This window comes from Falco cherrug, chromosome 9, assembly GCF_023634085.1.
Source record: "Falco cherrug isolate bFalChe1 chromosome 9, bFalChe1.pri, whole genome shotgun sequence".
In the NCBI taxonomy this organism is placed as follows: domain Eukaryota; kingdom Metazoa; phylum Chordata; class Aves; order Falconiformes; family Falconidae; genus Falco; species Falco cherrug.
This window is the reverse complement of record NC_073705.1, coordinates 17,654,574-17,672,208: the sequence shown is the minus strand read 5'-3', so window position 1 is coordinate 17,672,208 and position 17,635 is coordinate 17,654,574. Positions and strand designations below refer to the sequence as shown.

Below are 17,635 nucleotides of genomic sequence, written 5' to 3'. Positions count from 1 at the left end.
TTTAAGCATTGAGAAGCAAAAAATCCTGGTTTAGAACGTAAACATTCAGCAGTGGGAAGAAAAGCTGAGTGGGATGAATGGACAGCATGTATGCATGGAAAGATGTATTCTTGATTTAGTGGGAAAGAATGGGAAATCAACCTGCATCATTGACATTAGCTTGTCGCAGAGGGAGTCTGCATCTCTCCTTACCCAGAAAAGGATGGTTTCTCTGTGTGGTACTTTGGAGTGAAAGGCGCTATAAGGAGTATTATTGTGATCGTCAGCAAATAGCAAACACAGCAGCACAGTTGTGTGGCGGCCTGGGTAGGCAGCTGCCACCTTTGTCTCCTTCACCTCATATCTAAAGGTGCATTACCTACGGACAACAAATCTCCAAATACTTCACCGCTAAGATGGAAATGGGCTAGGACAGAATTACCCCTTCTCTTTGTATCTGGCTTCAGCCCTCCCATACCACCTCCTGCAGAAGTCTGCCAACACAAGTGCGGCTCTGCGTGACTTAAGGCCAGCTCTTCAGTGGAAGAAAGGTCTGAGGTCTCAGGTCAAGGAAAAGACTATGTTTTTCTTTGGGGTTATTGGTTGGTTGTTTTTTTTTTTAATTTATTGGTGGTGTTTTTTAAAACCCCCCAGCATTTCTGGCGATCATCCCAATACACCAGGATTACTGCCATCAGTTGCACAGATGTGGGGGTGCGAGTTTAACTGAAGGTGGTAGATGCTCAGAAGTAGACATGGAGGGGTTTCAGCAGCGGTGTTGGAGAACAACTGTGGCAGTCTACTGAGCGATGAAAAAGATGCCTGGCATATGAAGTACATTAGTGAAGGCAGCTCCAGATCTCGTATTTTTAATAGCTAAGATGAACTTCCTAGTCCTCTACAGAAAGGACTACAGAAAGTGGAAATTCTGTTTGCGTGAATTGGGCATGTATCCTACTTTGTTGAAGTGAAAATGTGTTTCAGATGTATGAGAGTATTTTCTCTTGATACTGGTGCATCACTTTCCTTCCACAGAAAGAGCAGAGCCAGGAGGCAGTGGATCAGCTGGAGAAGGTAAAGTGTGTCCTGGTTTTGGATAGGCAGAAAAATAGTATCTCTTCCTTGGCGGCGCAGAGAGTATAGTGGGCTGTGGCCCAGGCACGTGTGGTCTTGTCTTATGTTAGATTCAGTTTCATTTGTAGCGTAGGGTTGAATGATTTGACTTCATGAGTTAGGCCTGCCTGGCAGGTAGCGTTCTTATTTTGACACAAGCGAACGTTTAAATACTCAAGTATTAGAGGAGTGTGGTGGAGGCAGGAGAATACAAGTCCTTGCCAGTAGCTTGCTTCCAAGCACTACCGTTTTTATGCTAGCAGCGATTGTGCTATGCTGTTACTGCCAATCTAGGATGGATAAATAGTGAAGGCGTTCAAATAACGCAGGGCTGAAGTATGTCTTTAAAAGGCTGCTGTTGTTTCGATGCTGCAAGTCCTACCAATGTATCACTGCTTTTTTAGTTTGCTACAAAACAAGGGTTACCCATCTATGTTTTTGTGCTAAATAGGCATCATTTCTTTATACAGGAAAAGAAGGAGTTGGAAAAGAAATTTTCTGAAGAGCAAGCCGCGCTGAGGGAACAACTACGGGTAAGGCAGAGCCTCCATTACAGTAACACCACCTGCCTTCTGCTGTTCTCTGGATTACTGACCATTCATAGTCTTTACCCGGGAAGCCGCGAGCGCGTTCCTTCAGGAAAACTGGGAGTCAGCCCGACTGTGCTTAACTGCACGAGCTCTTTCCCTTTACTGAGTTAGCCTTTTGTGGCAACAGTGATGTTGCAATTACAAGCAAAGAAGTTTCGTGCTGAGCCGATTTTCCTTTCCCAAAGGTTCGTATCCAGACTATTGGAATTCTAGCTTCTGAGAAGTCTGACTTGCAGGCGGCCCTTGCACATACTCGAGAAGCTGCAGGGAAGAAATCAGGTAATTGACTGTGGGCACTCCAGCTCAAGCTGTTGGTCAAAGTGTGAATTTCAAGCCAGAGGCATGACAGTTGCTGGCAGCCAGCTCACAGCAGTGGCCGACTCCTCGGTGGGCAATACTTGGCACCATCGCTGCCTCTGTCGCCAGAGCTGCCCCCAAGTGGGAGCATGTTGATCCCATGGCAGTTGAGGTTCTTTTGTGCGTCGCTAAAGCCTTGTCAGCCCTGTTCAGCCCCGGTGACTACCCCAGGCTGTTCCTTTCTGACTTTCTTCTGATCCTTTTAAAACTTAGTTCCCTTTTCGCCACCCTCCCTCCCACACAGCTATCGCGTAAAGGTAGGTTTTACCCGAGCCCTTCATTCTGAACCAAGTTTGAGCGACTTCTTCTATTAGAAAGAAAGATCCCAACCAACATATTGCCTATTCTGCAGAGGAAGTTTCATCATCTCCCTCAAAGTGAGGATGGTAGTTACAGAGAGCTTTACTGCCCAGAGCTGCTAGTGAGCCACCTGTAGAGCCAGGGGCGGAACCAGGTCTGCTGACTTGCAAAGCTCTGTGCTGCCTTAAGAGCTTGTAGACAAAGCAGAAAGTGCTGTTTAGCCAGTTCCAAAAAGCTCTTTGTGGTCCAGCCTCAACTCACTCTGTTCTGACTTGTTCAGGAGAAGCCGAGAGCCTTGCTGCTTGTTTACGTTCATCTCTCCAGAGGGAGTCGGAGCTGGAACGTACTTTGGCCTCCGTCTCTCTGCAGCAGAAACAGGCAGAGAAGGTAAGAGTCACCTCTGCTTATGCTTCACCAGCAGCTCTGCCTTTGGCTATTTGCTTGTCAGTACACTAATGCAAAGTCTGTAGTCCCTGCTCGGAGAAGAGGCAGAAATTAACATTCTGAATTGTTAATTAACCTTGTAAAGCCCTGTGTTCTCCATGGTCAAGGCAAAGTTCATTCAGGTTTCTGTGACCACTAATCATGTGGTCCAGTTGCTGTCTTCAGATCCGGCACCTTACTTCATTAGTCTTGCCAGCTCCACGCAACAGAAGCGCCACCGAGACCTTGTCTCAGGAGGGTCTCCATCAGGCAGACACTTCAGTATTGATATTCATCCAGAAGTCTGCAGAAATGACCTCACGTTCAGTTAGTAGCATCGCGTTTGAAAAGGCTGAGCAGATTTATTCCTGGCAAATTCAGGAGGTTCTAAGCAACCTGTCCTGAAGGGTTTTGCCAAAGTTCTGATGCTTTCCACTTCAGCTGATGTGCTAAAGGTGAAATATTTTGCTGAAGTCTGCAGCTGAATCAGTCATTTCTTTTTTTCTGCAGCGTAATGAAGAGTTAATGAAGGAGCTAGAAGACCTGAAACAGGAGCTGTACAAACAAAGGTAAGTCCATTTGCTGCTTGTTACTGCAGAGTCACTGCTCTTCCCGGTAGAGCCACAAAACATCACAAGGGGCATGCACCACAGGTGGTGACTTGGGAGGTTGGATATTCAGCTTAAAAAAAGTGACTGGATGTGATGTTTCTGTGATTCTAACTGTTACGACTAGCTGGATTGTAATTGTATGACATGTACTTGCCCAGACCCATAGTACATACAGTGATGCTGCTTTAATTTTGGTTTGTTTCAGCAAAAGCAGTGAGGAAATTAAGCAGAAGAATTCACAGCTGTCACAGCAATTTTGCTGCCTGGTTTCCAAGTACTCGGCCTTGCAGTTATATATAAAGGATTGGGATCAGAAACTGGACATGGCTGAACGGAGGATCCAACAGGTGCCCATACTGCTTCCAGGCTGTGAGGGTAGATCACACTGACCGTTGTAAGACTTTGCTTCTGAGAGTGGGGGCAAGGCTTAACCCTTGTTCGGAAAGGAAGGCACAAAACCTCATCAAGGCATCCTCTTGGTCAAAGGCCTTCAGCGAGGCCTCTGAGGAACAGAAGGTCTGTTTGAAGGAGCTGGAGCAGTAGACTGAAAGCTGTTGTGACGCTGGTCTGCGAAAAGAATGTTGTACAATATGAGAGGGTGACTGAACATACAGCGCGTGACAATACGAAGACTTTTCCTGCTTTGTATCTGTTTGGCATTTTGGTTACGCAGCTGTCTCGTGGTCTCACTGAGAAGCCAGTTGAATAGGGGTGGTGTTTGTACCCACCCTTGCAGAAGGTGAATTGGACAATGGTAACTCGAAGGTCAGCTGGGGAAAGTTAAGAGAAGCAGCCAGTTAGGAAGGGAATTCAGGAAGCCAGCTGTTAGCAGTTCAGAGAGCAAGCCGGTGTGAACCTGAGCCTGTGAGGGAAGAAACTGCTCTTTTGTTTATTGTTGGTTTTGGTTTTTTTTTCCTCCCCAGTCAGTGGCTTAAGTTACCCTTGAAATAAAGGCAGCTGCTCCTCTTCTGGGAAAAGTACTGTGTGCCAACTGACATGCTCCAGACACTGGCTTTAAATTCCTGACGTGTTTGACAACTTTTAAAATCACAAGCTTTTAGACCATCTGGTCTGGCTGTGTAACACAGTCTCTGGAAATGCACAAAGTTTCTGAGCCAGATTTTTAGATTAAGAAAATAGGTTTTAATCAAACAAGTCGTAAATACAAAATTGGTAGGGAGGAGCTGTCTAGCTCAGCCTGTTTTACAGGGCTAAAATCTAAGCTTTTTGATTTTAATCTCCTTCCCCCCTCTTTTTTTTTTTTTTTTTTTTCATTGAACATCACCGTGAGTTGGAGCACTTTAAGGTTGCAACATGGATCATGTGGCAGGTTGCTATCAGGGGAAAGGCTATGCAGAAGTGGCGTGTTAACATTTTGCCATGACTTTTTGATTTTTCTTGGCAGTTGTCAAATCAGGCAGGGAGTCTGGATGCAAAGCAGCAGTTGCAGGTGGCACTGGAGGAGAAGGCAGGCCTGGAAACCCGGGTTGCTCAGGGCTTGTACGGAATGACATCCAGATCTTCATGTCTGTAAAGAAACTTGTGTGGCAGAAGAATGCAGCCTGAGATTTGTGTTAACACTGGTTTCTTCAGGCTTTATCCCTGAAGCGGTCACTGCCAAAATTATTTAGCCAATACGATTTTCTTTGTGTTTTATTTTGTTTTGAACAGCTCTCAGGGTCAGTTTTCAAGCTCCAGGCAGAAAGAGATCAGTATGCAAAGAAACTGAAGGAGGTGCAGAGAATGTGGCAGCAGTAGGTGCAGCAGTTCTCTGAGCAGGTAACACCAGGGGCAGCGTCACAGCTGCTCTAGACAAACACAGGCAGGAGTGAATGCACCATGAACGTTGTTTTAACTTTCATGGTGTGGCCTTGCAGGTCCATGCAATGGCAGACGAGGAGGCGGAGGAGCACATGGCCTGAGGAGACGATGACGTGGACTCCCGAGTTCAACCAGAAGACCTTTTATTAGTCCAGAACCCACGCTTATAATATCCTCGTTTGCTGTTCCCGCGCCCCATTCTAAATTATCATTGGTTAATCAATGCTGTTCACACACGTCTTGGCTACATATAATTGGTTAATTACTAAGCTGCAAATGCACTGAACTTCTTGCCTTTTTTTTCCTCTCTTCCTTCTTATCTCTGTGGGTTTCATGTTCTCAGCCAGCCGCCGAGATGTGGCATCGCGCATCCGCTCTGGCCTTGCTTCATACCCCGTCTTCCTTCCAGGCGTTCAGCCAACCTTATCGTACTTTCTCTCTTCTTTAGCCTTCAAGGCCCTTCACAGGCATCGTGGCCTCCAGCACTGGCCATAAAGCTCTCTACACTTCCCCCGTCTTTATTTTGAACAGAAACAACATTAGAGGTTAAACTACTTTTGAATCATAGGTCTTACACAGTTCGGCATACAGGGAATAATGGTCAATATAACTACAATTACCAATAACAATATTGCTCCGTGTGTTGTAAACTCCTGCAACCGTCTGGTGGTTCCCCGAGACTTGAAAAGATTCCGCAACCAATCTCCCAATAGTTCCTGCCGTAAGCCCTGTGACATGTCCTTCAGTTTTTGTAACTGACTGTGAATCGACGCGGAACAGCCCGGAAGGTTCGTACAACACATTCCTTAGCGCTGTGCACTGTAGGCTACTGCAGAGGAACGAAGCTGGGTTAATCAGCACTGACAATGTACAGCTGTGGGCTGGCTTCAGGGGCGGTGGGTTGGCTGGTGTAGACAAGGTGCAGCTGTGGCTGGTTCTGTGAAGCGGTTGGGCAGCCGAGGAAGAAGCAGAGAGGGTGAGCGTGCCCTGGATGAGGCGAGACTAGAAGGCAGCAGAGGGACTGCCATGGAGAGTGTGATGGTAAAAGACCTGGCTGCAGCTGGCTCCTTTGGAGAGTGCTGCGACAGGCCACTCTCTGCTGTTCACTTGCCTTCTACAGGTGAGATCACATCCCTCCTTTCTTTCTGTCTCATGCTGGTGTCTTCTCGTGCTCCCTCAAAGTTATGTGACTCTTTGCTGCAGGTTCTCAGCTGCACGTTATCGATGTCGAAACAACCCACTGTCTCTGTTCTCTACAATTCACCCCTGTTTGTGGTTTTTGGTTTTGTTTCTTTGTTGGTTTTTATTTTGTAAAAGGTTGCTTTACCATGTTACGGAGTTGTCATCTCTTTTTCTTTTGTTTTCTTTCTCACTACTTAATTACCGATTTTGGCCGCCTTTTATGTGTACGTTTGTACATTTCAGTCGGGTTCACAAAATGTTAAACTTGTTATCGGTGCATTTCATGCAGAGGTCAACATACAGGTTTATGATTATTTAGAAGAACGTGCAATAAGCTATGGAAGTGTTATGAAAATATTTTTCAGGAACTTCTAATCCTGAGCATGAGAAATTGTGTTTAACTTGTAAATTCTATATATAAGCTGTTAAGGAACATTTTCTATCCTAACGTGAAAAGATAAAACCTACTTAAAAGCTCTTGAAATCTTGCCCTTGGGTGAGTGTTCCGCTGTGCCTCCATTCTAAGGCATGGAAGTGGAAATTGTGTAGGGCAAAGTTTTACTTTAAATAACTGCTCAACTGTTACTGCTGCTTTTCAAAGAACCTGAAAGCATACAGTGAAGACTTGGAACTAAACAAACAGCTGAATGGACACCTCTAGATTGTTACTGGAATTAAATGCAGAAGTTAACTATAAAAGTTTCTCAAAATGTTCTGGTTGCTTTGTGTTGGTTGTTTATATAGAGATAGATAGATAAAACTATACACAAACAGGGAAATAAAAAATGCTTAAAAAAATAGGGAAAGATAATAGTATACGGTATTTATAGCTTAGGCACCTTTTTAAAAAAAAAAAAAAATTGTAGAGAAACTATTACGTGAACATGCAGTACATCCACAACTCTGAATTCATACCGGTTTTGTAGTGTGATATAGTCCTGTATGAACCATAAATCAACTACGTGTTAAATCACTCTTCTCCATCGCTGTTGTCACGATCTTTGAGCTTCGTAGCAATGCCTAGGTCACAATCCTTTAGCTTAGGGAACTTCACCAGGTGAAAATGCAAGCATCTATTTCTAACACAAATTTGCAGAATGCAGTTTAGCCACAAGAGACTTGATGGAGAGATATTGTGTTGTATGGTGTATAACCTATGAGAAGTGGGAAAATGGTGTTCCTGAAAGAAAACGCTTCTCTAGGTCGTTACTTTGGAACGGGTTTTGCACCTGCTATACTGCAAGAATCCCCTAAGCAGTGATGTATCTTTGTGGACTTTGAGATATCTGTGTGATTAGGTTTAAACTTAACACGCAAACTGATTTCAAGTACAACTCTAGGCACAAGCGTGGGAAAGAGCATGCTGTCAGGACACAATCTTTCTCGCTTACAAGGTATCAAAGGGTATGTTACTCAAGTTAAAGTCTAACTTCTACGACAACTTCATTTCCACCAAAGGAGCTGCAGTTAAGTACGCAAACTACTGCAGCTCAACTGAAGTTTCCCCGCTGCAACAGAGTACAGAATGCTTTTCCCACCGGCCTTAAAGGTTGTGGTGGTGGGGATGAAGGTGTGACAGATACTTCTAACCCAAAACAAATGTTCAGCTGTGTTAAATTCACCTGTACACAAAGAACACGTTATTCCTTCTGAGGCAACAGCTGAGGATTTGAACAGTCTCTTTTCACCTTGAGCTGTTCCCAGTTTAGAGGTTATGAAAAAAAAGAAATAACTCAAAAGGTATTCTGTCAATATGCTGATGCAGTTGCATGCTAAATTCTGGTCACACTGAAATAGAGCTATGTTCTAGCATTCATATATAGGTAGCACTCCATTACAGCTTATGAACAAAATTCAGAAGTTCATCTTATCTCACATTTCTTGGAATTCGATCAGGTTGCAGTCTTACTAAAGTCACTGTGTTTTTTTGGTTTGGTTTGGTTTTGTTTTTTAATGCAGCCAGAGACACTTGACCGTAACAGAGAAGCCCGTATTTACATCTCTGAGCCCGGACACAAACCACAGCTGCACGTACAACCAGGCTCAGGGCTGAGCTCATTCACGCAGTTACATAGCTATGTACCGCTACACGCATGCAGACACCTATTTGCAAAAGTACTATGAATCCCCCCTTCCCGCACGGCTTTGCTTAACCCTTTAACAGCCTCGTATTGCACAGGCTGCCACTCTGCAGGTTGATTTGGCTGACAAAATCGTGAACGTGCCATGGCGCCTCCCAAATGCCCTCGCTTAAGCGCTTCCCGCCTGCATTGCTGCCACCGATCCCTCAGACCCCCTTTCACCCTCCCCGAACATACAGCCAGTGCATCAGGGGGAGGAGGAAAAAGGTCTAGCTCCTCTTCCGGGTCTATAGGACCTGGGTCCAAAGGTTTATCGGTGTCAATGGAATCATTGTCCGAGTTGTCCTGTTCCCACGCTCGGTCCTGTGCTGTGAGGGTCGCTGCAATCAGTGACAGGAGCTTTGGGGGCAGAGGAGGTGTGGAGGGAATCACCATCGCTGGCGGTGTGTTGAGAAGAGCCGCGCTGTCGGGGGGATTTACAGCCTCCCCTGGTTTAGCACCGTTAGTAGAATCAGCCCACACTCTGCGGAAGAGGAGTCAGAATTTGCCACCAAGGCGCTAAACACATGCCTTTAGACCTGCTATCTCTCTCTGGTTTTGTTGGGCAATTAGATCCTGGTGGTTTTTGCCAGAGAGATCTGCAAAAGATTTACTTCTTTCATCTGTCTCTCAGAGGAAGAAAAGTTGAAACAAGATTAGTGATTGTGTTTAAAAAAAAAAAAAGGGTGGGGGTTGGGGGAGTATTCCACCCATCATAGCTGTTTGCAGGTGATTTTATTTTTCCTGAAGTAAGTTAGATTTTGCTTTTTTTTCCTAAACCATATTTTCATTGACCTGGTGAGCATTATGCCCTCAAGTATAGTATCTGCATCTGTTTGTTAACCGTGCTGCATGGCTGTCCTTTTCTGTGTTACCGTAGTTCCTGTCTCTAATCTGCATGTATTTCCTCTTCTTTTTAAAGCGTCCTTTGTGGGCCTGACACTCTTTTGGTTCATTGGGTGTCTGTGATGGAGCCCTATGCTTTCCCACAAGACAAGTAATAAATCATGATATCCAGTGCCGTAGGGACTTCCATAAAACAGTGTTACCTTTTAACTGGTACTGGGTTGTTTTCTTACTGGGTGCAATGCCTCTGTGGATATCCGTATGTGTTATTACTGCTTTTTAAAATGTTTTTTTAGGCTATTGTTAACCACTTTTGAAGGCTGGAGTGGAAAGTAAGTGGAAACATATTCTGGTGTACCCTGGTTACTTTAAACTGAAATTGTGGGGTGTGGAGGGCAGGATTCAGAGCATTTATTGCAGACAAAAATGTAATCAGGCGAGTTTGGTCAGGCTGCCAAGCCCCAAGCAAGCTGGGTTAGGGATGGCAGTCCTGGTGGTGCTGCAGGATAAGCATCACCTCCCTAGTGTGAAGCCCAGGAGTTTGCAGCTATTTTGCAGAGCTGTTCACCTGACCCTTCTGGGAACAGTGAATCTGTTCAGAGCATTTCTGGGAGCCGACAGGTGACCATTATTTCAGAATTTTTTGTGGCTCACCTTGAGAAGGGAAGTATTGTGTGTGTATGTGTATTATAGATACAGGCATATCTGCATACACACTGTTTCTGAAGCAATGTTTGCACAGGCTGCATTAGGTGGAAAAACAATTAACCGCAGTGTTTGCTGTGAGCAGGTAAGTACAATAGGAAACTTTATCACTCAGGATTTTAGTTGTGTATCCCAGTAAGTGGACCATGTTGTGGAGTTAATTTAGTTCATTAGTTTTAATGTTTTGCTATATTTCCACTGAGGAGAATGTGTATCTGCAGGCATGTGACTTCCCTGAAAACCTGCTTCTACTTGGAATATGTTTCCACCTGGAGCAAGTGTACGTGCTGCAGGTCATTCTCCAGATTTAAATCTCCTATTATTTTTTATTTTTAAGACATGGGGGGTGGGCGGTGGGGTGGGGAGTGTAGATAAAGTTGGCCACTGTTCAGATGACTGCATATGCTTCTGAAAAGCTCTTCTTAGCTGCTAGCATATTTGAGGTGAAATCCTTAATTTTTTGAGGTCAGAGGGGAATTACGCCAAAGGCTTTTGGGAGAGTCATGATTCAGGGGGCTGCAAAGAATGGCTTGCCACAGCCGACTTGTAATTCTTGTCAGCATATCAGCAAAAAGGGTCTTAGATCTCATGCCACTGTTTCAGAGATGGAGCTCCTAAGTGACATGCTATGGAAATCCTTGCCCAGAAGCTGAAGGGTGGATTCTCTTTGTAGTTTACTCACAGATCTTGCTGATAAGCACCCACTGGTTTCTAAAAATAAGTGACCTTAAGTTGTGCTGAGCAGGTCCTGCCTGAGTAGGGGACCCCAAATTTCATCTTGTCATGTAGAATACTACACTTTCCATTTTGACTGTTTAATATATATCATGCTTTTATAGAAGTATGTGTGTATATATATATGTATATATATATATGTGTATATATATAAATGATATATATATGTATGTGTCATGGGCAGTTGCTGTTTATGGCAGAGACTCAAAGGAGCTGTGATGTCAAAAACACCAAGAAAAATCACAATTATTTTTTCAAAGATCTACAGTTTAGCCATACTACTTGCTGGAGATGGCTAGTCTTCAAGGTCGGGGTAATTTCTTGAAAAATTAACTCTAAATTCTTGGCATTTGATGATGTAAAGCAAGTGGTTTAAATAACAAATATGTGACGCCCTAGATTTTTATACAGTTATTTGAATGACAGGCTGTAATACTTAGGGAGAAAGTCTTTTCTTTTGCCTGCCTATCTTTTTTCTCTGGACAGTTCTTCAGGTTTCACACACTTCTCCTTTCCAGACAACACAAACTTAAAAACAGATTTACTACTCTGGCAAACAAGTCCATAAACAGCACAAAGTAATCCTCACTCTGCTGTTCATAATTTCTTTAACAATGCAAATACTTCTACAAGAGCTTTCATGTTCTCCTTCCTAGGCTCTCCAGGGAACTGAAATTCTAACTTTGAGGAGGGGTTACTCAGTAGGAATCTATTATTTGTAGTCACTATGCTCCTTAGCAAAACTCCAAATACATCCAACTTGTCCGATTTGGGTCAGCCATAAAATAATTTCTAATTTCCGAACCTGCTAAGTGAACTGTATCTCTTCCCGACTTTGGAGGGGTTTGGGGGTATTTTTGTTTTGGTGGTTTGTTTTGGGTTTTGTTTTGTTTGTGTCATTGTTTGCTTTTTTGGTTTCCCCATATTTTTTTTTCTCCTGTGGGGAGATAGATGTCAGCCTGGCCTCTATGGCATTCAGCCAGCCTCCATGGCAGACAATCTCTAACTTTTGAGGACGCATTTGGGTTTCAGTCTCCGCCAGCTTATCCTTGTCCTGCTTCCTGTAGCTCACGGTTGATGCTTCCCAGTTTACAGCGATACAAATGATGGAGAGAAGCATGTCCTCAGCGTTTGGGCAGTGTCCATCTGGGGACACCACTAATCCTAATGAAGCCCATTTTGATTAGATACCTAAAAAATCTCTGCTGGTAACAGAAAAGTTATTCCAGATCAGCATTATTTTAGCAAGGCTAAGAATTTAAGTTATTGTTTTAGATGGAAATGATACTAAAGTGCAATATCAAATGAACTTATGATTTAATATGAAATCTGAAAATGGTAAACAGATTCTTTTTCCTTAGTTTATCTTAGGCTAACCCCTTGATACTCGTTTATCTAGCTGCCTCTATGATGATACCTACTATGGTGGTTTATAAAAGTTTTTTTACCGGTGATCATAAAATTAATCTTACTAATGGCTAAAATAAAAAGCTACAGTAGAGTAGTTTAAAAATGGGGTGAGTTTTGTTGTTACTCAGATTCTGCTGGCCTCACCACAATTTGTGCTGCATTATATTTGAGATTTCAAGGTTGTTTGTTAGAGTTCACTGGTTTTTTGGGTCTTTTGGGGGGGGTTAATTGGTTTTTGTTCTTTTGTTTGGGAAACAGTTAAGTATCTATTGTAACAGCAATAACTTTGAGTGCGGTAGGTAATAAATGGTGTGGTTTTCCATATTGAAGGCCCCAGTCTGATTTGCAGTGTGAATTTGTAAAAAGGACTGGTCCACCTGGCACAGCACCTAAAGCTTCCTTTATCGAGAACATGAGCATCTCAGTGTTATGGACCAGTATCTGAAACCCTGATATTTTAAGTGACGCCACTGTTAGGCTGGAGGGCAAGTTTAGCATAACGGTTGGTTATACATCTTATGCACTGCAGTACAGGGCTTTAACCATGGACTCTTTCTGTATCTGTGCACCATTTTTCTACACTGGAAAGTTAATTCACATGAAGGAAGCCTGTGAATTTAAAGAGCAGTCATATCCAAGTATCTTCTTGTGCGTGCCTTTCATTACAAATGAGGTGGTACACTGCAAAGGAAAAGATACTTGGGAATAGCTTTTTCCCATGATGGAGCCTAAATATTAATGTACTTGCATTCAACCTTTCTGTTGGAGACAGCGTTTCATTTGTCTGTTGTTCTCAACTGATTGCTTCTGCTTCAATTAAAATCATTTAAGTGACGTTCAGGTCAGGCTGGGATTGTACTTCTGACCTCTGATTTGAAGGTAGGTTGGCCCTGTGTTTTTGGAAAGCACTTAAATGCAGTTTCCTTTCCTGCCACCTAAAAATCTTTTCCTTCCTTTCTATGACCTTAGCAAACCTGTTCTGAGCTGATTCAACTCTACCGGTCCAGCAGAATCTCTCTTTCTCTCTCCTCTGCCTCCCCCACCCCACCCCCACCCCCAGTTTAGTTTCTTGGTGGACTGCTAAGTTGACATTCTTCATGAAGGGATGCAGTGAGCATCAGAACTGAGTGCAGGTCCAGCAGCTGAACCATGGCTGGAGATAGGAGGGCTTGGCTGGGTGAGAAGCAGGACCTACTTTCTCTTCAACAACAGTGGACCTGGTATGTCAGCTTACCCTGAACCGCTGCCTCTTTAGCAGCATGGAGGCTGGCCCTCGGTGATGCCTTGCCTTGCAGTATGCTGTAATGGTGTAAATATTAGCAGCAGAGGCATTTACTGCTGTAAGTGGGATATTTGTGAAGAGGAGAGCTTGTCAAAAGAAACATTAGTTGCAATTCTCAGCACTCACTGATGAGGCAACGGCCGGTGAGTCCCAAAAGTTGGGAGTGGAGAACCAGAAAGAAACTGCAGTACTGCTGTTGCACTGCTTTCTCCTGCAGGTCTGGTTCGGTTCAATGCCACGTCTCCCTGAGGCAGTCTGCCACCTTGCCTCTCTCTCTTTACATGTCCTCAGTCACTTCCTACTGTCAGACTCCTCCATTCGTAGTTCCCATCTAGTTTCTGTGGTCTTGCTCTTTTATCACTTCATGTCCTTTCCTCATAAGGCCTCACAAAGACCCGTTTCCCTTGTGAATGCCCATCCTTAGGTGCAAGTGCATCGAATTCACTGTTCTCCCCTCTTTCTGGTGATCTTCCACCAGTCCTCTTTGCCCATTATTTGTGGATTTATTTTCTCTTTTCACCTATAGGAAGAGCTAATGTAATACTTAGGGAGTTTAAGAGAATCTAATATTTTTACTAATGAGAATAGCTTCTCCATACTTTGATCTGGGTTTTGGAAGAGTGAGGGGAGAGAAGAAGGGCATTTACTAACTGGGCATAGGAAGAAGATGAGGAATATCAGTGGTACGAAGTATGAGCAGCAGAAGTGCCCAAGGATGTAGCTGTCTGGTGCTTAGTTCTCTGGCTGCTGTTCCTGGGCTTCTTGGACATCCAGTGGGTGCTAGAAAGGGAGAGTTGTTTCTGCATCACCCTCTAGGGTGTCTAGAAACGTGGAAGGAAGAGATCTTCCATGGAAATAAAAGGTATTTTCCAGAAGGCTGGTACCTAGGGGCTGAGGCTCGCTTCAAAGACGTGCTGTTTGGGACTTGGCTAGGCTTTTCATTGTGCTCCTGTTTGCATCCTCGGCTGTATTGCCTTGGAAAATGTTTTCTGTGTGTAGGTTTGGCAACCCCTATAGAAAACTCTCTCTATGTTTACTACACCCTTCTCCTGTGTCTCCTCTTCATTGTGGAGGAGGGTGTCAGATGTAAACATGGTGACAAACATCTATTGTATTTTCAGTCACATAACCTGAGAGCAAATCCCTAGCAAGCGTCACTTGAGTGTTATGATGGAGGTATATTGAGCAGTTTATGGAACCATAAGATAGTTGACCTCAGCCTCCACCTAAAATGCACATGGAAGTGTGTGAGAGTGTTTTTAGCTTTTCTTTTGTTGCCATGGCGGGGGTGTTGCACAGCATGTGTTTCTCTTCTGTCTTTTTGGTATACTCCATCCCACCATGTAGAAGGATGCTCTTGCAGTTTGTGAAGTCTGTTCGTAGGTGGGTGTTTATTGGGTAAGGGGAATCACTGCTGGTGGAGGTCCCTGAAGGAAAGTCACAGGGTTGGTGGTTTTTTTTTTAATATCTTCTATAAAATAGGAATCCAAGGTAGCCTGGGGGGGATGTGGGTATTTGATTCTCATGGGGAAACCCAGGCTGAGGCCACACTCGTCTCTCGGAGGATTATATCTAGTTCTCTTTTTCCTTTCTCTAGCAGATTTTGGAGTCCCTAATGGAGGAGATCAGATAATATCCCCATTTTTATCACTGAGAAAGCAATCATCTGAGTCACAGAGGGAGAGGCAGGAGTGGAGAGTAGCACTGTCGAGCTCCACCTTTGCATTGCTGATGGCTCCAGCCGTTTGGCCACGCTGGCTGCCTTCAGTCTTCATTTCTTCCCCAGGGGAGCTGGATGTGAACTGTTCCAAATATTTGCTGCAATGCCTTGGCACTAGCCACTGTCTGTAGGATGCACCTTTAACCCTTCTGCAGGCTGAGAGTAGAAGAAAACTGTTCCCTAGAAAAGACACAGTGTTGTATCCTGTTTAATTTGTTGTCAGCGTATGTAGAGAAAATTGGGTGGGAGAGAATAGTATTTCCATACTCGTATACCAATCCCAAGTTTGCAGAGAACTTTGGACCAATGAGGATTTTAAGCTGTTCGGTACTGGATTGATATTTGTGAGCAGTGAAAATACTGGGGAATGGGAGTATTGTGCATTGGACAAATGTCTGTTCTCACGATCTTTAACCTGAGTTTTTGTTTGCTACTAATAATGACGAGATCAGAGGCCAGGTATAACTTGATTAAGGAAAAGGGAGACAGAGAAGAAGCACTGAGCTGTGCTTGCACGTGTGGTGGGTTGACCTTGGCTGGACGCCAGGTGCCCACCAAGCTGCTCTATCACTCCTCAGCAGAATAGGGGGGAGAAAATAAGATGAAAAAAATTGTGGGTCAAGGTAACTGCAGTTCAGTGGAAGCAACAGCAAAAGTTATGTGTATGGAAGGTAAGGAAACCAAAAGATAATATTCTCTACTTCCCATCAGCAGGTGATGTTCAGCCACCTCCCGGGAAGCAGGGCTTCGGTACGCGTAGCGGTTGCTCAGGAAGGCAAACACTGTAAATAACAAATACTCCCCCTTCCTCCTCCTTTCTCTTAGCTTTTATATCTGAGCAGGTATCATATGGTGTGGGATATCCCTTTGGTCACTTTGGGTCAGCTGTCCTGGCTGCGTCCCCTCCCAAGATCTTGCCCACCCCCAGCCTACTGGTGGTGGGGAGGTTGGAGAGCCAGCCTTGATGCTGTGTGAGCGCTGCTCAGCAGCAGCCGAAACACCAGTGTGTTATCACCACCTTTCCAGCTACCAACACAAGCACAGCGCTGGGAAGGCTGCTGTGGGGCTCAGCCAGGCCCGATACAGCATGCTGCAAATGAATGCATTAATGAGACTTTATATCTTAATAGCGAAAAGCAGGGCCCTGATTTAGAAAATCACTTAAACGTGTTGCTTCTCTTTAGGGAGTGACAGTCACGTAAGGCCTGTTGACTCAAGAACTGTAAGGGATTTCAGCTCATACCCATACCTGAGTAGGCTTCAGAATAAGAGGGGGTAAAGGATTTTTTCATTATTGCTTTCTGATATTTCCCGCCACCCCCACCCCCGACTGAAGGTGAACTGTATGAATATTATGTACTGGGGAATTACAAACACAGAAGCATTCCTCCAAATTAGCGGGAAAACTTTTCTGCCAGCATGTTGTATTTGCCTTTGGGAACAGTCAGTCCGATTTTTACCTGGGCAGACCAAATCATTTGCAGAGCTTGTGAAAATAATTATCTCTACATTTCCAGCTTTTGTTTCACTGCCCTTAAATATGCACAGAAATTTCACTCTCAAAATTCTGAGCCAGAACATGATGTTGCTGGGAAAATTGCATATAAAACCTATTTAATACCATCATCCCACACTTTTCTTTTAAAAGTACCTCTACTGCCATCATGGCTCTAAATGTAACAGAGCTCAGCAAGTCTCTAGCTGCCAAGAAGACATGTAATTTAAAGGCTATTTCAGCATTTGATTAAGCACACAGTGATAACTACAAGCCCATGCCCTGCAGGCATGACAAGAGGCAATTATGTTCTGAGGTCAAAAGCAAGGGGGAGAAAAAGCACAAGATTTTGATGACTTACTTAATTTTCCAGCTCCTGAAATTAGCAGAGACAAAGAAGTTCTAAATCGCTCAGATAAAATCCTGTCGTTATCTGTTGCCTTTTTACCCTCTGCTCTTGCTTTGCCCTGCAGAGGCTCAGGAGGACGATTTTCAACCAAATGGCTGCACTTAGAACACTCAAGTTGGCACACGTTTAAATGTTAAAAAGAGTGTTTTTCAAAATCTGTAAGTTCTGTCATCTGTATTTAGATGGCTGTCTGCACATAGGATCGTGGAAAAAGACACCTGTTTTCCAAAGTAGTGAGCAGCCATCAGCTCCTCTTGACTTCAAGCCAACAATTAGGTCACTTACTTAGGAGATTAAATAAGGAGCTCAGTGAGAGACTGCAAAGAGAGAGAGCTACTCAAGGAAGTGAGAAGTGTATTAATGAATTAATACAATTGTGCTGTGTATTTCACAGATGGCCTTTGTTGTATCTTATTTCATAGCAAAACCAACAAAAAATCTTTGCTTCTCACAGAAGAACTAGTAGAAATGTTTAAGATTATCATATAGGGACACAGCATCGAGAAATGTGCTTACAAGGAGATAAACAGCCAACCT

The 17,635-nt window shown here is 44.0% G+C and overlaps 1 protein-coding gene across 11 annotated transcripts in view; it reads left to right on the top strand.

The window, feature by feature from the left end:
• LOC129736820 (golgin subfamily A member 2-like) overlaps positions 1-17,635 on the top strand; it is a 430,355-nt gene that overhangs the window by 248,478 nt on the left and 164,242 nt on the right. For 10 of the 11 annotated variants that reach the window (XM_055720940.1, XM_055720948.1, XM_055720947.1 and 7 more), the window contains 4 exons: positions 1,868-1,961; positions 2,620-2,726; positions 3,273-3,331; positions 3,579-3,720. In XM_055720940.1, the coding sequence (XP_055576915.1) occupies positions 1,868-1,961; positions 2,620-2,726; positions 3,273-3,331; positions 3,579-3,720 (402 nt within the window). The remainder of the gene's footprint in view (positions 1-1,867; positions 1,962-2,619; positions 2,727-3,272; positions 3,332-3,578; positions 3,721-17,635) is intronic. The other variant, XM_055720950.1, reaches the window with a different exon arrangement.